A 19,394-nucleotide genomic window follows, 5' to 3' on the forward strand; every position below is an offset into this window, starting at 1 on the left:
CTGTGATTTGATGTATTGATAGCTGCGCATCGCTATAATAAAATGTTTCGAACTTCGTTTAGCGATAAGATCTATTCAGTTCCGTCTAGAGTCTAAGCTAATTTCTCTGTTCCACGAAGAGAGTAAATTAATTACTGACGCGCCAAACGTTAGCATTTTACTATCGAACGAACACAATAACTTCGGCATCCGTTTATGTATCCAGGCTTCACGGCTACGCTCACGTATATGTTGAGATATGACTGTTGCGCAACACTCAGAGCACTACCCTCCTTACAAATAGGCGGGCTGGAGTACGTGATTAAATCGTCACACATCAGCCCATTACAGTCTCGATCTCCGCGTCGGGGGAGACCGGGCGCCGCGGGCCGCCCTCCCCGCCGCCACAGCGACGTAGGCTACCGGGTGTTAGACAGAGCACAGGGAAGCGCGCGCGCCGCAGACACAGAGTCTGCGAGTGGGCCATGAACAGCGCGCGGCACGAGCAGCCGGTGAAAGCGCGGCCCCCACCGTCCCGGCCGGAGGGCCGCCGGCCGCGCATGCGACACGCCTGTGCGCGGGAGAGACACCAATTATCTGCCACATTCACTCTATCCAAGCGCTAAGGACGTCATATTCGGTGCGGCTCACATCCGATCTGATAATTGCTGCTCGCGGGGCGCCGTCCGTCCGTCCGTCCGTCCGTCCGTCCTCACACGACCCGCAGGCAGTGACGCGCTGGCCGGCAGCCGGCGGCGGGAGGCACCGCGCGCCGCCGCTCTATTGCCTACTCCACCCTGGGACACCCGCCGGCGGCGGCGGCAATTGGTTATCTAGGCGAGCCGGAGCGTTACAAGCTCTCGTCGCTCTCCATGGCCTGTATCGGCTGGAAGGGCTCGGCGGCCTCCGGCGTGGCGGTCATGTCGGCCGGCAGGAAGGACGAGTCGCCCAGCACGCCGGCCTCGCCCGCTGCCGGTCACACGGGGGGGGGGGGGGCGGGGTCAGAGGGCGGCTCCACCGGCCGGGACCTGCGTGTCAGCGCGGCACTGAGGAGGGGGCACACTCGAACGTAACTGTCCGACCGGGCCCAAAAGGCACCTAAGATGGTGGGAACGAAAACAGACGCGGACCACAAAACCGCCGGAAAGAGGGGTCAGACACAGCGACAGGAAAGCCGCTTCGAAATAGCATCCTGGAGCTGCCCGAACCGACGTCGTCAAATGATGACATACGAGACTTGAAGATAAGCGTAAACAACATACAGTACATACGCTGAATGAAAAGACGGCTGATTGTTCTATAACCCAATCATAGTGATTGTGATCTCATGCAGCTTTTGCAAAATTGTCAGGGAACTCAGATGTTTTTCAATATTAAACCACAATTCTAACGAATAGTGTTTAAATTATTGACAACAGACCTTCGTTTACGGGTCAACTGCAGCTACTGATGTTATTTTATTGCACGCAAGAGCAGGATGCTCTATTTGGATCTTAAAACGAGTAAAACTAACAGCCGTATCAATACGAACCCAACACTCGACACGCCCGCCCATTCCACGCGAGCCTCCGCCGTCACCCGGGCCCGTCACGGCCGGCCGCTGACCTGTTTTGTCGTCGTCGGCCGGCCCCCGGCTGATGGCCGGCTCGATGGCCTCCTTCAGCTGATTGTTGGCGCCCTTCGGGTCGAGGTCCATCGCCCACGAGAAGTGCATGCGTGCCAGGTGCGCGTGGCCCATCTTCTCGTGCACCTGACGGCCACGCGGGGTGGTGACGAACGGATGAACATTCATCGGGGAGCCTACTGCACACGCACACTCGACTTGGAACTGAGACGTGCCAAAACCGGCAGAAATGCCAGCCATCTTAGATTTTGAAACGTTTATGTGATGCTGAAACAATTAAAGTGAGTTTTCGGAAGTTCTTCAGTCTTTCGTTCCACTTGTGCTGCTTAAGAACCATATAAAATGCGTAATCAATTACATATGCCACCGCGAACACCCCACGAATGAGTGCTGGCAAGCGTGACATATCTGCCGCGAGTTCGGCCAGCCACCGGACCGGTCAGTCACCGCCCCATCCCGGCCGGCCGGGCCCGAGACACACCTACCGCCCTGTCCCAGCCGGCCGGCCGGCCGGGTCCGAGACACACCTTTCCGAGCAGGAAGAAGACGAGGCTCTCGTTGGGCACCATCTGTTTGAGCTGGAGCAGCTCGTCGAGCGCCTCCTGCAGCCGCTCCGAGCTGAGGAACACCGACGCGCGGTGGAACTTGCACAGCGGGTTGGCCGGGTCGAGCGCGATCGCTCTGTTGAGCGTCAGCAGCGCCGCGTCCGTCTTCTGCAGGTTGTGCTGCACCTGAGGGGACGGGGGAAGGGGGTGAGGTTGGACCCCGCCCACAGCGGTCCAGCTGGCGCCGAGAGCCGGGAATGGTATTACGTCACGATATAGACGCATAGCTTCCAAGCGAAACCAAGGATGGCGGGATCCCCGGCCATGCATACATTAAAACACAGAGGGCGGGAACTCAGAAAGGACCAATTAAGCCGTCCACAATGAGCGCATTTTAGTTACATGAGAACACGCGAGGCTGCTACGATAGACGGGAAGGAGTCGAGCTCCATCCTGTGTCTGAGCAGACTGCGGGACTCACCACGCCGACATGGCACATGAGCACGGAGCTCTGCGGGTTAATGTCCAGCGCGTTCTTGAAGTACATCTCGGCCATCGTGTAGCGCTCCTGCTTGTAGAAGATCATGCCGATGCCGTACCTGGCAACAAAGTGGCAGCGGTGAGGAAAAACGGCACCCATCGAATGTCAGCGAAAGTACGGTTACCCGATCAATGAACCATGATTCTGACAAGACGAGATACGGTCCACCACCATGACACGATAAAAGTTGGGCGGGTTTGTGTTTGTAAGTGGGTGTGTTTCCTTCACTCACCGGGCGTTGAAGTGTGTTTCCTTCACTCACCAGGCGTTGTAGTGCCGCGGGTCGATGCTGACCGCCCTGCGGAAGCAGGTGAGCGCCTTCTCCAGCTCCTCGGTCATCACGTACTCGTGGCCCAGCAGTGTGTGCCCGTAGGCGAACTGGGGCGTCACCTGCGCGCGCGCCCACCGGCGTCAGTGTGTGACAGCCACGGCCCAGACCACAGGAGCCGGGACCGTCTCAGGACGGAAGGTAAAGGCTACTAGCGTTTGACCTCATCATTGAGAATACCGAGTGAAGATTTAAACAGTATTGTGCGGACAAAGGTAGGGCTGTCAAGCAGGTTCCCGTCGATGTCTATGCTAAAGTGAGGCCATAGTCATAAGCTATGTCGAGTAAAATAATTTGATATGGAAAACGTGAATTTTCAGCAAAAATGTACAAATAGACAGACCGATGATTTAAGACACGCCGGATACACGGCCAGCCGATGAACGTGTCTGGAGGACGGGTGGCGTACCTGCACGGCGCGGGTGAAGAACCGAATGGCCGTCTCGTGCTCCTTCTGTAGCGAGAAGCAGTTGCCGGCGGCGCACCAGACCTCGGCAGAGTGTCGGCCGTGGTCCAGCAGGTCCTGACGTCACACACACCGGTCAGACAGAGCAGAGACGGAGACACACCGTCCGTCAGTTAACCATCACAGACACCGAATATGACGGAAAATGATCACTACTCCCTCCCCACCCCCGCGGCGGTCAGTGTCTCCGGCAGCGTCCCTGACAGTGTCCCAGTCAGTCCGTGGTCAGTCCCCAGTACCCCCGGCAGCCCGTGGTCAGTCCCCAGTACCCCAGTCAGTACCCCGCGGGGAGCGGGTGTGGGTTGGAGGTGGCAAAATGTGGACCCGAGGACCCGGTCCAAAGAACCAGTATGGACCCATATGGGTCCAGACCGGTTCCTGGAAATTTTCTGACGGGTCCAACCCGGTCCTTCCATAAACTATACATCTTGCACTAAACAAGTTATTGCAAAATATGAAGTGAATGAAGTGAATGTTTCTTTGCACACAGTAGCTCATGACGACCTATTCCCAGTGGGAAAAAGGCTGTTTTACATGATGCAACTAATGATACCTACAGGTAGGTTGTATTAACTGACTTTTGGGGAACGGGTCCAACTGGTTCCGATTCCAACTTAGACCCGGTCCGACTGGTTCCGGAAATGTCCAGTCGGGTCTGGTTCGAGTCTGGTTCCCAAAATTTTCATCTTTTGCCACCTCTAGACTGTGGGTGGTCAGCCCCCTCCCCCCGGCGTTTCGTGTCCCTGACGCGGCTGGGCGGCGCGGACCGACCTGTGCCAGCGCCGAGAGTTCCACCTCGCGCTGCAGGTGCCACAGCGCCGTGCTGTAGTACTCCATCGTCTCCAGTCGGTACGGCTCGCGCTCACGCACCATCTGGAAGTACCTGCGCAGAGGGGACGCGTACCGCCGGTCAGCAGCGGGGCCACGGACCGCCCGTCAGCAGCGGGGACCGTGTCGGGGGTTCGGAGCATCAGGGGGTCCGTTGGTGGTAGGCGACTATGATTTAGTGAATTTGCGACATTCATACAGGAAAACGAGTAGAATACGGTCAAAACGTCAAAACGCTCGCCGACGGTCTGAATAATTCACAAAAAGTACATAGTGAACTTAGTCGTTAGCAGAACTTTTATATTGTATGCGTCGTGAAAAAAACCAGTCCCTCAAAGCCCAGGCTCAATTTACGCGCCCCACCAAAATTCCAGCATTATCAATGACCAGTTCAGCGCGACTTTCTCTTACCATCTGCCCTCCGCCTCCCGCCCAGTGAGGCGCCACCCGTTCCTACAGCTATGGAGAGTTAGTCACACAGTCAGAGGGCCAGCCACTGCCGGCCGTGCCGCCCACCCAGTCCACCCGTCCGTCCACCCGTCCGTCACCCCGTCCGTTCCGTCGTGGTGCCGGAGGACGACCCTCTTCGCCGCGTCGCGGAGGCCGACCCACCCACCCGACTGCGGTCTACCACCGGCTGGCGACAACTGGGGCGATCGGCGCTGATCGAGGCGGGCGCCGAGGGAGTGACGGTGGAGCCGCGCCTCGAGGTTCCCCTCCTCCCGTGGACAACCTGCCGCCCGATCGCCTTCAATCTGGACGTGGGACCCGGCGGTCGTCGAGCTTCTTCCAACGAGACGCGACGAGAGGCCGCGCGGCAGCACCTGGCGGCGCTCCCAGCCCAGGCCACGTGGATTTGGTCCGACGGCTCTGCGGACGCTGGGGTCAGGCGAGGAGGAGGCGGCGCTGTCATCTTCACCGCGTCGGGGGAGACTCTCGAGGTGGAGGTGGCGGCGGGAGGCCTCTGCTCCAGCACCCGTGCGGAGCTGTTCGCCCTGAGGGCGGCGCTGGAGCGAGTCCGGGATGAGCCGTCCCCCGCCCCGCTGGTGGCGTGCTCTGACTCACGAGCCGCCCTGAGCCTCCTCAGCGCGGGAGCGGCCGCCCAGACCACCACTATCGGCGCGGCGATCTGGAGGACGCTGCTGGACATTGCCGAGCGCCGGCAGGTGACCCTGCAGTGGGTCCCTGCTCACTGCGGGCTGGCGGAGAACGAGCGCGCTGACGCCCTGGCCAAACAAGCGGCCACCCTGCCCCAGGGCGCCGTGCCCTCGGACGCTCGGTCCCTGACACGGGCAGTTCATCGGACGGCCACACGTCAGTGGCGCGAAAACTGGCCCGACTCCTTTTTCAAGACTATTTTCGGGAGCACCCTGCCGCTCCCCATCCCCGGAGAGGACCGAGAGGCCGCCATCTCGGTGCACCAGTTGAGGGCGGGCCACTGGGGCCGCTCGCTCCAATACCTGCACCGGATCGGCCGCCACCCCTCCGTGGCATGCCTGCAGTGCCCCGATAAGCGGTGCCCCGCGGCGCTCTGCGCCGTGTGCCGGGAGGAGGCGGACGTGCCGGAGCACGTCTTACTCCGCTGCCCGGCCCTCGCTGGCGCCCGCCTGCGGCTAACTGGCAGCATTTACGTCGACCCGTCGCGGCTGCGGGACGCCGACCTGGTGGCTGCCTTGGAGGCCGGCTACCTTCGTCATAGGGAGCCTCTCGGCTATGGTCCTCCGTAAGGAGGTCCCAGGGGGAACAACAACAACAACAACAACAACAACCCGTCCGTCCCCGCCGACCCACCTGACCGCCTGCTTGTAGTCGTTGAGCTCGAAGTGCGCCTTTCCGAGCATGGAGAGCACCCAGCCGGTGTCGAACTGGTGGGCGGGCAGCGCCGAGAGCAGGTCGACGGCGCGCCGGCAGCTGAACTGGCTCAGCTGCTGGTAGGCGGCGCCCACGTCACGCAGCAGGCTCATCAGACCCTCTGCGGGCCACGGGGATGGGGAGGGGACGGTCAGACACTGGATGTGTGTGTGTGTGGGGGGGGGGGGGGGGGCGGCTGGCGGACACTGAGACCTTCTGCGTCACGGAGAGTGTGTGGGGAGGGGGGAGGTCAGACCCTCTGCGGGACGGGGAGTGGAGGGGGCGATCAGACACTGTGATAGGGGGGGGGGACGGCCACTCAGACATTAGTGTCTAGTATGTGTCACAGAAAAGTACGGGGCCTGAGTGAATACCAGCGTTGTACATATTTGGTAAGCCAACTGGTGCTCACCCAAGCATAAACTATAATTGCAGGAGACAAATGCGAGCCCGGTAACAGTGAGAGCCTACCCAACTGAAATGACACATCCTGTTTTTTCGTTCCACCAAAGGGCTTCCACGTTGCCGCGGCTGTCTGATATCTAGCCATTTAGTTATTCCCTGTTACAGCTGGTAGTACCCTCTCGGTCAGTGGCGCTCTGCAGCCCCCGATCCCGTCCCGCCGTGCTCGCTCTCACCGGCCGATCCGCGCTGGATGGTGAGCGCGGCCACCTGCAGCTGCTGGCCCGTCAGCGGCTTGGCGTCGGCCGCGCTGGTGATGGTCTCGCTGCCGGGCCGGCCGCGCGGCTCAGACTTGAGCTGCCTCTCCGACCTGTTCTTCTCGTTCAGCTCGTTGAAGTTGGGCGTGGTCAGCGCCGTCTTGGAGGAGCGCGTCTTGATCTTGCGGGAGGGCGACTTGGGCGTCACCAGCCGGTTGGCCTTGTTGTTCTCCTTCACCGAGCTGCCGCTCAGCCCGAGCATCGCCCGGTCCTTACGGTTCAGCACCTGCGGAGGGTCGGGGTAGTTTGACTCGCGGTCATTGCATCGCCCGGTCCTTACGGTTCAGCACCTGGGGAGGGTCGGGGTAGTTCGACACGCGGTCATTGACGGGTCACAGGACCTGCGAGGAGCCAGTCGCAACGGGCGTCATGGCAGCTGCAATACGTGGCTGACTGCAGACACAGATACAAAGAAAAACAATGAGTCGAGTTCTGAGTCATCAACACGTAGAGCGATAGCATATCAACCAGGGATATCAAGCTCCTCGTTGTGAATCGAAGGGCGTTCCCCGACCGAGCCGCCGTGCACAGTCTGGCCGGCCAGTGTCCGTGGCCCTCTCCACACGGCCCGGCCGCCGTGCACAGGATGGCCGGCCAGTGTCGGTGGCCCTCTGTGCACGGCCCGGCCGCCGTGCACAGGATGGCCGGCCAGTGTCGGTGGCCCTCTGTGCACGGCCCGGCCGCCGTGCACAGGCTGGCCGGCCAGTGTCGGTGGCCCTCTCCACACGGGCCGGCCGTCCCGGCGGCACTCACCCGCCGTCCGAAGCCCGGCTTGGTGTCGTGCGTCTCGGCGTTGTTGGTCAGCGCCGGGGACGAGCTGAGGAGGCCGAGCGGCAGCGACTCTCCGCCGGGACTGGGCGTGTCCAGCGGCAGAAACCCGAAACTGGCGGCACATACCGGCGCGGCGTGACAATACGGCAGGGCGCCGAGACACCGCAAGACGTCAGGGCCTGTGTAGGAATTACAGCAAGGGAATTGGACGGAGCATGTCGCCTGAGAGGGAACGCGCTTAGATCAATCATCGTGCCGATTACACAGACACAACATCAGACATCGATGGTGAGACAAAGTGGACACGACCCAACATAACAAACCGATTCATCCAAGCACAAAAGAAAATAGGTAGTAAATCAAATAGCACTTCTGTAGCTTCATGACATTAAAACATACCAAGAGACGGTTTGTTTGAGAAAAACAACTGGTTTCAGAAAAATACATCACACTGCCAGCTTGCTAACTGCATCTCTATACTAGTTGAGCGTTTTTAGGAGGCTGTCATTTATGAATAACTCGTTTGAGACATTGCTGCCTCCGGAGGTATTCGGTGCACCTATGGAGTCTCCACCCTCCCCGCGCCCCGTCCGTCCGTCCATCGCTCGGTGCTGAAACCAGGGCGAGTACGGCGAGCCCCCCCCCCCCGTCCGTCACCCCTCTCCCACCTAAAGAGAGGGACCGTCACCGCCCTCCCACCTGGGCGAGTAGGGCGAGCCGACCGTCGAGTTGAGCTGCGACCGGAAGAGCGCCTGTTTGCCGCGCACCGCGTCCTTCTCCGAGTCGGGCGTCGCCTTGGAGACGGTGAGTCCGCAGCCGGGCGGCAGCGCGCCGCCGCCCAGCGCGGTCACCGGCGTCTGGTACGGCGTGCTACCGGCAGCGGGAGGCGCGGGGCGGCGTCACATCGGTACAACATTGGACAGCCGCGCGGATGGCTGGTCGGTCAGATCATTTGGCGGTCGTCACTGTACTTTGACTAGCAACGAACACTGAGCCGTCCGCCACTCCTCTCTGCCCCGTCACCGCCCGCCACTCCACTATGTTCCGTCCCCATCTGCCACCCCGCCCCTCTGTACCGTCAGCCCAGCCATCCCGCCCCCGTCCGCCACTCAGCCCCACCTGGTGATGTTGACGTTGGTCACGTGACCGACGCCGTGCGGGGCCGGCGCGTGGTGCTGCTGCGGTGCCGGCTCGGTGCCGGGGCCGCCGCCAGCCGGGCCCTGGCACATGGCGAAGCTGTCCAGGCCGGCGGTGGTGAACACCTTGGCACTGTCCACGCTCTCGCCCAGGTTACACAGGTCCACGAACGCGCTCCACAGGAACGGGTTCAGCTTGAGCGACTTCTTGCAGGCCTCGGCGGCCTTGGCCTTGCGCTCGGTGCGGATGTAGATGCGCGCCAGCAGCCGCAGCGCCAGGCTGGCCGAGTCGCCGAACTCGCCGCTCACGTCGTCGTGGCCCTTGGGCTTGAGGATGCTGCCGCCGCTGAGGATCGACTCGGCCTCGGCCAGCCGGTCCAGCTCGAAGCAGCAGAGCGCCAGCAGGTAGCGGGCGGCCGGCAGCCGCGGCTGGCGCGAGTGGAGCAGTGTGTGCGCCTGGCCCGGCCGGCCGGAGCGGTAGTAGCAGGTGGCCAGCAGGTGCACCGACTCATCAGATTGTACTGGCGAGGAGACAGGGGCGGTCAGCCGGCCACGGCGGTCGGCCAGACAGCAGCAGAGGTCTACACATAGGGGTGAGGGACAGAGACACTGCTGGGAAGTTGGGCTTGGCAAGAAAAGAGCAACACAATCCATTGATAAGGAAAACAACTGTAGGCATTTACCAAATATCAAAATACCTAGCAAGGTAGAATAAAAAACTGATTTCAGAGTTAGCTAGCCTAATTGTGGAAATTCTTTTGCACATCTCATAATGTAAACAACAAGAATGACATGGACAAGCTAATTAGAAGACTGAGAAACTCAAGCCAAGAACGAGCAAGACAGGTGTAGAACACCTCATGCAGCTCATATTCTACAGGGTATAAGGTAAACCATGTGTGCTTGGTAGCATTTATAGGCTTATTGTCATGGCAGTCTTAGAGTGGGTATATGGTGCAACAGAATCCAGGGATTAGTGCAAGAGGCCTCTGATGTGGAGGGAGCCATTTTTGTGAATCAATTGAAGGAATTCAATTCAACTTGGTTAGTAAATACATTACCTAGATGGCATAAATGGCCCTGAGCTGTTGCAGGGAGAGAATTAAAACCAACAAGGCACCTATTTATGCAAGTTCATTTCATGAGCTGTGTAAGGACAGGTTGCACTAAGATAGAATATGATGCAGGATGAGAATAAGATGAAATCTTGCTTCAATTATTGCATCTAAATAAGCATTAATCAATAATAAGCCACAATTTTACTCTGGAATATGAACAAAATGGCTATGGTGATGTCATGCCTGCAAAATCCAGGAGAAATCTCACCTTCAGCACACAGCCTTTCTGCCAGGAACGTTGCATCTGAGTATGCATAGTGGTTCAGGCAGTGCCAAATTGCAGCCTGCAACAATGAAATCACAGCTCAGATCAGAACTGAACACTCAAAACACTGAGACAGCATTTAATCAGAATATTGAACCACACAGTTGAAACACTTAAAGGCCTGCAAATAATTAAGCTAGCATTTAACCCGCGCCCTGGTGGGGGGGGGGGCTATTTTTTGCCCCCCCCCTCCAGACTTTTCGATATATCTTCAGAACCGCTGCGCCGATCGTCACCAAACTTTCAGTATCCTCCCGGACATCAATTTTACACATTGTGACCAAAATTTTTTCCAAAGGCTATGATAGGTTGGCCGGAAATGACGTCAGAGTGACGTCATGTTCTGCCGTTTTCGACCCAAAAAAGGGTTTCGCGGGAAGAGCTGTCAGGCCTATAGCTTTGCAAATACAGAAAAACGATAAAGACATAAAAGCTGTAGAATTGACAGGGCTACAAAACTGCTATCTCGGATTTTTGAAATTTTTGGATTTTGACCCCCTAAAATCAAAAAATAGATTTTTTTAATATAATAGCCGAAAAATCCAAAAAGTTTTTTGAATTTCGCAAAAACCGGAATATATGTGATAGTCCTTACCGCCTTCTATCCACATACCAAATTTGAGATTGATACCTCTTTTTTTGGCGAAGTTATAGCGAAAAAAACGGTTCAAAATTGATGACGTCAAATTTTCAAACTAAATTTTTAGCAATTCTAGACCTCGTAGCGCAAAACAAAGACCACCATTAGACTCCCCGTGACGAGCTGCATCGAATCAATACCCATTTTATGCAAAACCATCAACTTTAAAATTTGACCTTTTTTGACCTGACCTTGACCTGACCTTCACCAGAAAGTGACCTAAGCCGTACCTGATAGTCTTATAACCAACACCATTGAGTTGGACATGAAAAATTGGCCATAAAACATGCATCGCACAACCTTAGTACCTAAAGTTAGGTTCATGTGAACCTGTGACCCTTGGTGACCTGACCTGTGACCTGACCTGGTAATGTCAGTGACCTCTTATAACAACATATGTACTAGGCAACTGACGCCATATCGCTGATTCTCGACAAAATGCGTTTTCTTCGGTGTTATAGCGCATTCCCTAGATGACCCATGAACGGTGAAACATTTCATCTTTGACCTGACCTGTGACGTCATCGGTGACCCCGAGGTCAATGAAATTTGGTTTCCCCCGACAAATTTGACAGGCCTTTCGAACGCCGTTTGAATTTCGCGGATCCGTCCAGTAGTTTCGGAGATACGAGGGGGGGGGCAAAAAATAGCCCCCCCCCACCAGGTCGCGTTATAAACAGACCCCACCAGGGCGCGGGTTAATGAAAGCTGTAGCCAGGTGGGTTATTACCAAGTTAGTATATATCCACCAAGCCTAACAAATGAAAAAAAATTGAAGTTTCATAAGAGCTTCACAATTCCCAGGACCACATTCGTACCCATGTTAACAGCTCATGGACAAAAATAGAGCATCTCAAAACCATCACAACTGAAAAAATTGATTCATAGCATTACACAATTACAACATGAGTTACAGCACTTATTAAGTTTACTACATATATTATGCATCCAAGCAAATATGTTGAGCAAATTTTTAATTGCAGCCCTACCTGGTATGGTACCTTCCTAATGTCATCTGTTCATAACACAAATTTACTCAAATAATGCATCCCGAACCCTAAGCCAAGCTTTTAAGGATATCTAAAAATTAAGGAAGCAATGCATGAAATGTTATAAATGTCAGTAGCAATGAAACAAATGGAATAGGAGTCCCCCTTATTCAAATTTAAATTACATTGCGTAATAATTATCAAAAGATGCTTACCTGAACAGGCTCCTGTATTATCATCTTCATGTAAGTTATCTAGCGATGCAACATTCGCAAGAAAACAGTATAATTCATGAAACTTAACCGTAAATATTGACAGACAACCTACAGCTTATTTCTTTGTAAGAGCCGTAAGAGCTACGATTGAGGAGTTTCACGAGATCCTCCACAACTAATCGATTGAAAACAACATTCTACCGTCGTACTAATCCAGTTTTCGGACAAAAGTAGCCTGAAGGCTGGCTCCAACGGATGATGATGCGGGTATTTGTAATCACTAATTGAAATATAAAGTTTTTAACTACCCCAAACAACACCTATCCTCCGCAAACGTCCCCCTCGATAACACCCAACGCAGGCTGCCCGTAGCTCTATTTCTACGGAAGGCTACCGATCCAGATGATTTCAGTAGAACTTCTACCGCGACTCGTCTTCCATGTTGACGTCAGCTGCCGCCGGTGGTCGGCAAAACAGTAGAATCATCCATCATCGGTATAGGAGTACTTATCCTGAGACAGTTGAAATCTGTTACCAAATTTTAAAAGGTCAGCAAGTGCCGTGCCCAAGGCCGCGTTCTCTTATACGGCCCAGTGTATATAAATAATACCAATACGGCCTTGGTCGTGCCCAAGGCCACATAACCGTGCCCAAGGCTATGTCGTGCCCGAAGACCTCTCGGATAGCTCGGATCTCGGCTCGGATCTGCCTTGGCTGATGCTCTGATATAAATATTGGGACTCATGGCATCGGAGAGCCCGATAGTGGCTCAAATCAATTGGACTAGCTACCTGAGCCGACCCTACATCTTTTGAGTTGAGGGCGGAACCCATTTGTTCGCTGACGGCCGTGTTCATCAACACGGGGCAATCTCCGACAAGAACTGATATCCCCCACCCCACCCCAGCATCCGTCCAGGGTGGGGATCCTTCCTGATCGGGGTATAACAATCGATATGCCTGGAAGCATTCGTTCCACACTGCCCATCATCCAGCCCATCATATCATCAACAGCCAATCGATGTTGGGTGCCATTTTATGCTGGATCAATGGATCCAGTGAGCGGATGCCTATTTAAAAAAGGTTCATACGGTGAACTATCGCGACATGTCGTTCCTGCTGAGTGCTGACAATCAGGGGCGAGAACACCGCACTAAGCGGCAAGGCTCGGAGTTTGGAGCACTGCGACGCCGGACACCGCACTTTTGATGCTGCTGCAGGATCGCAAAATGAGGGTTGCCACTGATACGCGGCCGCACATCGACATAATATATAAAATACCCATCAGCCCTCGAAGAAGCAGTTCTCATGTGTTGCTCGCTACTTGCACGCTCGATTTTAGCGGCTGCGCTAGAGCGGGCCGTCCCCCAGCCGGGCCCTCCATTGCACAGATGAACACTCGCATTTCTCACATCCACGACCTGCCACCGGGCATCTGAAGCATCACATCCACGCATAGTCAATAGGTATGTGCTTTATTTCTGAAGGAAACTTCTACCGACCACGCCAGATACGCCCCTGACCAAAAACGCTCAGAGCCGTAACTGTAGCCGGGTCAGCAGCTGGAGACACTGAAGGAATACGGGTTATTTTGCCACTCCCTGCACGAAGCACCGTCCGCCAAACAGCAGCATCACACCGGGCCCGCCAGCGCGGCGCCCGCCCCACCAATATCCTGCGATCCTCTGTTCTCGCCGTAACAGCTGGGCCGTCGGCGGCGCCGGCCGGCCCGCGCACCGCCCCCTCCCCAGGGCGGCGCCGTGCACTCTCGGCTCGGTAAAAGGTCGGCCGGCCGGCGGCCCCGGGCGGCCATCATTGGCTGATGTCCAGCTCGTCCAGCTCCTCCTCCAGCTCGTCCAGGTCGTCAGCGTCGAACAGGTTCTCGTCGATGGGCGCCGCGTCGACGGCGGTCGCGCCGCCCACCGCGCCCCCGCTCTCCCCTGCCGGCCGGCGGGCGGACACGTCAGCGGGGAGCGCAGGGGAACACCACGGCGGGCAGGGGTGCAACAACGGCGGGTAGGGGTACAGCAACGGTGGGCAGGGGACACCACGGCGGGTAGGGGGACACCACGGCGGGCAGGGGTGCAACAACGGCGGGCTGGGGCATCAGCGACTGTCGCTAATGGAACGGACTATGGTGAGCTCTCCAAAATCCGTCAGACGGCAAAGACCGTCATCTGTCATGAGTTTGGTGCATGTAGGAAAAAATCAATTCACGCATGTTAACGAAATAAAGCATTACAGCACACAGAAGTGCATTCATTACAGGTCGACATACGAGCACCCACCTGCTTTTGCGTTGGCCTCCTGCGCCTGTACCGCCTCGGCCTCAGCGATCTGCTCGTTTTCAATACCCTCCAACGTCCACGTCTTATACTGCAACATGGTAAATCGGATTCAGTGGGTAGCAGACGGTACATGGCGTTAACAGATTCCTTCAGTGACGCACCTGAGTGAAAAAAAACTAACACTGCAGTCGCTGCGCTCAAAAGACCATCATCTGAAGCATTGTATAAGCAACTTTACATGTAGTCGTTTTCTGATCTCGACGGCGAAGAGATCGCTTTATGCAGGCAAGGAGTCCCGAAACACGTGCCTATCAGCCAAAGACTAACCGTACTTTCCCATTATCATGTAGCTATGCCTCCCTGCAGCATCCAGCTTTCACTGGTAGCCATAAATAAGTTCTTCATATACCGTCCGCCTCCTTACCACGATGTCCTTTTCGGCCTCCTCGAGCTCCTCGTCCTTGAGGCCGGTGAGGTCCATGCCCTCGTCACCCTCGTCCAGGTCGCCGTCGCCCACACCCATCTCCGGGTTGTACATGAACATGTCCCTGCCGGAGAGCTGACGGAGCGGGCGGGGGCACGCGAGAAGACGGGACGTGTGAATATCCAGCGACAGTCCTGCTCCATGAAATGCGCGATAGGCAGTAGAGCAAATGTGGGCCGTTGTCAATCACTGTTGCGAAAAAAATGCCAACCGTGGCTACGAATAAAATATGTTCTGCCTTCTACGTCACTCTACTTACCCCACCGCTCTTGCCGCTCTTGGCGTCGTTTTTCTTTTTGGCCTGTTTCTTGGACTCTTCCTTTTTCCGTTCGGCCAGTTTGCGCTTCTTCCAGGCGAGGAAGGTGGTGTAGGTGATCTTTGTGAGGTTGGAGCCGAGCGCGGCGCGCTCCTTCTCCACCAGCTCCTCGATCGTGATCTCGTCCTTCTTCTCCGCCTTCTTCATGTCCTGCGAGCGCAGACGGGGCGGCACAGAGCTCAGCCGGGGTGGCACATACATAGTCCGCAGCTGTTCACTGCTGAGGCGGCGACTGTGACACCACAACGACGCGGAAATACATGAATGATACTACGGATGGCTGTTCTATAAGCAGCTGCTATTCGCCAAGCTATACATATCCTGCAGCATCACATCATAAAAAATGACAACAGAAAAGAAGCCAAGCGAACAGTAGCGGCGGCGCCGTTCAAAAAACGAACGACGAGCTGAGGCTAAACACGTCCCGGAGCGTCCCCACAGGTGGCGGTCTGAGAGTACCAGCGGTAGTGCCACTGACCACTCTGGCAGCTACCTTTTTGAGGACGTAGCCCTGCGGCAGCGCGTGCCTGTAGATGCACTTGTCGCCGGACGGGCACTCCCAGAACCAGCCGTACTTGCTGTTTTCCACCGCATCCAGAAAGTACTTGCAGATCTGAGAACGGAGCGCACCGCCACGGATCAGACGGTTCCCATGACAAACGTCATCAAGGCGGGGGAGGGGTGCAGCCTGTGGATATGACGACTATGCCAGATAGAAGGGATAAAACATCAATCACATCACATGGAAACACTACACTGATAAGTTAGGGACATGATTCAATGCAGGGGGTGTCGAAGTCTAGTAGGAAAATCTGGCAAAGTCCCTGCGTGACGTCACGTCGGGGATGACCGACGGCACCTTGCACTGAAAGATACGGCAGAACGGCTATTTTTGAAAAATGATTAAAAATACTTTTGTGCTGTTATGACGCATAAAACGCTTATCAGCATGTTCCTCATCATGTGATAAAGGCATATCCGTGGTCGAAAATAGCTGAGCCGCTCCCAATTTCCTGCCACCGACCTCATAAGCAAAGGATGTAAGCGTAATCCTTAAGGGCGACTTTCCTATACATATCCGTACATATGCGTCCTTATGGAAATCGGTAGTGTGGCGATTGGCGACGCGCGCGAAATCTGTGTGGCGACCAAGTGGCGACTGTGGCGACACCTGGTGGCTGCTTTTCTGCTGTATGTAGGCATTGGGGTTTTGCCAGATGTGGTTCCTACTTCCTACTGCTACACCACTATGTTGACCCAATACTAGAAAAGTTATTTTGCTAGTAAAAGGCAAGCAAATTGAAAGTTGATTTATAAAATTGCTTATAAATGATTACGAGATAATAATAAAGAAATTTTGATTGAATAATTATTTAAATAATCAACCGTGATACTATATTCTGGTAGGTTTAGTAGAAATAAGTCCGTGCAACCTTGTATTTAGGGCCTTGATTCAATGAAAGACTACATTAGGTGGCAACTTTACTGAGTATTACGATTAACGCCCACCCTTCTCACGAGCGTTGTCTTAATCAAGTACCTATGTCTTACGAGCCCTGCCTGCCGCAGCGCACTGCATAGGGCGCTGTCGGCCGTTGTCCGTTCCTGTTACTCACGATGGTGGTTTTGGGCTTGTTTTTCTCGGCCTCGCCGCCCTTGGCGTTTGCCACGTCGTTCAGCTTGTCCGCGTCCCAGGTGGACGAGTCCTCCGTGTCGCGAGAGTCCACGTACATGTTCCTCTTCTCCACCTTACGGCCGATCTGGGCGGCGACGGGCGGGCACACGGTCACGTGAGGCGGCGGCAATACACAGCATAGGGTCACGTGAGGCGGCGGCGCACAGCATAAGGATGCATGGAACGGAGGCCTCGTAGAGCATGAGTTGGGATCTTTCAGTACGACATTGACTCGGGGGGGGGGGGGGGGAGCGTTCAGCAATAGGGCACATAGGGTGGCTGTGTCCCATAGTCCACATAGTGTTGTGTGGTTGGGCCCACTGCTCCCCCAGCGAATCAGGCTTACCTAATGCACAGCATGGTGATTTTTACATTTTTAACTATGTCATCAGTGCTGGACAACTCTGAACAGTTAATTATTGTTGGCAACCACTCATGCAACCATATACTGCACTGTAAACGTTTTATGTTCAGAGGGCATGTAAGAACAGCTGCAACAATCAGGCCTAACAATTAACATACTTACATTCAAGTCATGTGAATACTTGCACTTCAAGCCCTTTGCACAAACAGACTGCTTGAAAAATGGACACAGGACAGACTTGGGGTCCACATCTGGAATCACCACACACAATGTGACATGTAACACAGTGACTTAATATCAATTATTCAATTAAAACAATGTTCTGTGACATAACCTAAAAACTTGAATGTTAGGAGTGTTTCTGCTGCATCTCCAATACCACTTTGAAAGCCTCACAATGATGCCTAGGTACTTTAAAAGATGATCTGCAGGCTAGCTGGGACGTTAATGTGTCCAGCTATCAGCCAAAGACATTTGGCTGAGTACTCAGTCAAGTACAAATGTGAGAAAAAACTTACTTTTATCGACCTTTTCCACCACAGGCTTGAAGAGGCCCTGGAGAATCTCCTTTTCCTTAGCCTCCTGCTCCTTCTTCAACTTTTCCTTCTTTTTCTGCTCCTCAATCTTCTTCTGAATTGGGTCTCCTCCAGACTTGACATTTTTGTTTACTTGCTGGATGAACTTTTGTTGTTTGCCTCCCTTTTTATTCTTCAAGCCAAATGTCTTATCCTGTGGTAAGATAAACCTCTATGTTATTTGGCATTTCTTTTAAGTTGCATCAGCCAGGTTACCTTATGTATATTGCACACATCACATATCCCATTTAACTTCCTGATATTCATACACTCACAAGTCTGCACATTTTTCATGAATCAATAGAAGTACAGAGTTGTGGGAAAGCATTGTCTATAGTTCATTCATAGGTGCCTAGCTCTTGTGCTAGCATTTATATTTTAATAACATGATGAAAATCTTTCATTGAAAAAGGTTCCCTGACAATGAGGACATTAAAAAGTTGCAACACACTTTGTAATGTCCTAAGATCTAATTAGTCTCACAAGATCCAACTTAAATCAAAAGATAGGTAAGCCAGCTCCCAGTTCTCTTGGGAGAACTTGTTCCGAGAAAGCACAAGAAAGCTGTAAGGGGTTAGTCAGCCTACAAGACTGTCAGCCTGCACCCCTCTGTCAGCCTACAAGACTTAAGATGTATATAGCTACAGTAATGCTTACCTCTACAATCTTTGCTTTCTTCTTCTCTTCAGTCTTCTTTGATGGTGCATTAGCCTTCTTGGGAGGCATCTGAAATTAATTTTGAAAGTCATTAGTCAATAACTGAGAATGCAAATGCATTTGTGTGAACTGTGAAGGCCTGTGCACATTATTATATAGATATTCAAAAAGAAAACTGCCTGTGTCCATCATGTCAAATTAGATACTAACCTTTGCTTACAACGTTCCAAGCTGAGTTTTCTTTTCCTTAGCAATTCCGTAAAACGTCTTCTATATTATTGTACCTGAAAGCCAATAAAGTCATCAATTTAAGTTTTACCGTTGTAATGTTTGCTTTTAATTTGCTGTAGACTTCTAAGACAGCATCATTACATGTGCTAGGTAGTGTAATTTTTAATAATTAGTGAATCAATGTACAAAATGCAAATTGAAACACACAACATTTTTTCAGTGTTAAGGGACTTTATCAAAGACTGAAGATTCCAGCTATAAATTCAGATATTAAAACATTCACTGTCAGCATATATGAGGGATTAAATTGCCTAAAACTTAAGAATAATAAAAACCAAAAAAGCCACCATAAAACCCACGCACCGTATGTTTCTCGCGTGTGTCACATATATATTAAAACACAACGAAATTGAGCAAAATGTGTTTGCCTCTTCTGCGCCAGTTAGTCCTATGTATCAATTACAAATGTGTTCTGTTTGATAAATTATTTCTTACTGTTCATTCAACATCTAATATTCCTTTAGAATCTTAGATATTTTTGATAATTTCCTGACAAAATTAATTTAAAGGCACACCTTTTAACGTTTTTTTACGTTTTAGGGCCTTGCTTTTTTACATATCAGGAAATATGTAACATCAAGTGTTTCATAAATCTCTTTTTAGCGTATATATTTATGTTTTTTGTTTTCTTACCAAACATTGCTCAAATTATAAATGAGAATAATATTCGCTGTGTGAAAATCGTTTTCAAACTGCAGCGAGATCTTTATGATCGAGTCTCTTCGTTGCC

At 53.4% G+C, this 19,394-nt stretch overlaps 2 protein-coding genes across 3 annotated transcripts; both read right to left on the minus strand.

Moving 5' to 3' along the window:
- Positions 1 to 177: 177 nt before the first annotated feature.
- On the minus strand, positions 178 to 12,415 carry LOC122374121 (cell division cycle protein 27 homolog). Its single transcript, XM_043352691.1, has 14 exons — positions 12,016 to 12,415; positions 10,115 to 10,190; positions 8,772 to 9,309; positions 8,352 to 8,522; positions 7,635 to 7,764; positions 6,801 to 7,107; positions 6,103 to 6,283; positions 4,255 to 4,366; positions 3,427 to 3,540; positions 2,952 to 3,079; positions 2,630 to 2,747; positions 2,131 to 2,334; positions 1,585 to 1,729; positions 178 to 948 (listed from the first exon to the last, which is right to left on the minus strand). The coding sequence occupies exons 1-14, from the start codon at positions 12,043 to 12,045 to the stop codon at positions 830 to 832; spliced, it is 2,373 nt and encodes a 790-aa protein (XP_043208626.1). The 5' UTR covers positions 12,046 to 12,415; the 3' UTR covers positions 178 to 829.
- Positions 12,416 to 13,034: 619 nt separating this feature from the next.
- On the minus strand, positions 13,035 to 19,369 carry LOC122374125 (zinc finger CCCH domain-containing protein 15 homolog). Of its 2 annotated transcripts, none has more exons than XM_043352699.1 (11): positions 18,968 to 19,369; positions 18,584 to 18,657; positions 18,374 to 18,442; positions 17,660 to 17,870; positions 17,304 to 17,392; positions 16,719 to 16,862; positions 15,596 to 15,715; positions 15,046 to 15,252; positions 14,727 to 14,861; positions 14,303 to 14,390; positions 13,035 to 13,954 (listed from the first exon to the last, which is right to left on the minus strand). In XM_043352699.1, exons 3-11 carry the CDS (start codon positions 18,440 to 18,442, stop codon positions 13,827 to 13,829), a joined length of 1,191 nt encoding a protein of 396 aa, XP_043208634.1. In that variant the 5' UTR covers positions 18,584 to 18,657; positions 18,968 to 19,369; the 3' UTR covers positions 13,035 to 13,826. The 2 variants fall into 2 exon arrangements, with proteins under 2 accessions (XP_043208634.1, XP_043208633.1); XM_043352698.1 differs by having other exon boundaries at positions 18,952 to 18,976.
- Between the last annotated feature and the right edge of the window lie 25 nt (positions 19,370 to 19,394).

The sequence above is a fragment of the Amphibalanus amphitrite genome, unplaced genomic scaffold, assembly GCF_019059575.1.
Source record: "Amphibalanus amphitrite isolate SeventyFive unplaced genomic scaffold, NRLGWU_Aamphi_draft 001607F_arrow, whole genome shotgun sequence".
Taxonomy (NCBI): domain Eukaryota; kingdom Metazoa; phylum Arthropoda; class Thecostraca; order Balanomorpha; family Balanidae; genus Amphibalanus; species Amphibalanus amphitrite.

What these genes read in the sequence shown, in the direction of transcription:
- LOC122374125 (XM_043352699.1), bottom strand. Translation starts at nt 18,442, where the DNA reads ATGCCTCCCAAGAAGGCTAATGCACCATCAAAGAAGACTGAAGAGAAG. An exon ending in ACAAGCCCAAAACCACCATC is followed by an intron (nt 15,716 to 16,718) that starts GTGAGTAACAGG and finishes CTCCGTTCTCAG; the next exon opens with ATCTGCAAGTACTTTCTGGA. An exon ending in AGGCCGAAAAGGACATCGTG is followed by an intron (nt 14,391 to 14,726) that starts GTAAGGAGGCGG and finishes ACCATGTTGCAG; the next exon opens with TATAAGACGTGGACGTTGGA.
- LOC122374121 (XM_043352691.1), bottom strand. Translation starts at nt 12,045, where the DNA reads ATGAAGATGATAATACAGGAGCCTGTTCAG. An exon ending in TAATACAGGAGCCTGTTCAG is followed by an intron (nt 10,191 to 12,015) that starts GTAAGCATCTTT and finishes TCATTGTTGCAG; the next exon opens with GCTGCAATTTGGCACTGCCT. An exon ending in AACTCTCGGCGCTGGCACAG is followed by an intron (nt 3,541 to 4,254) that starts GTCGGTCCGCGC and finishes GTGTGACGTCAG; the next exon opens with GACCTGCTGGACCACGGCCG.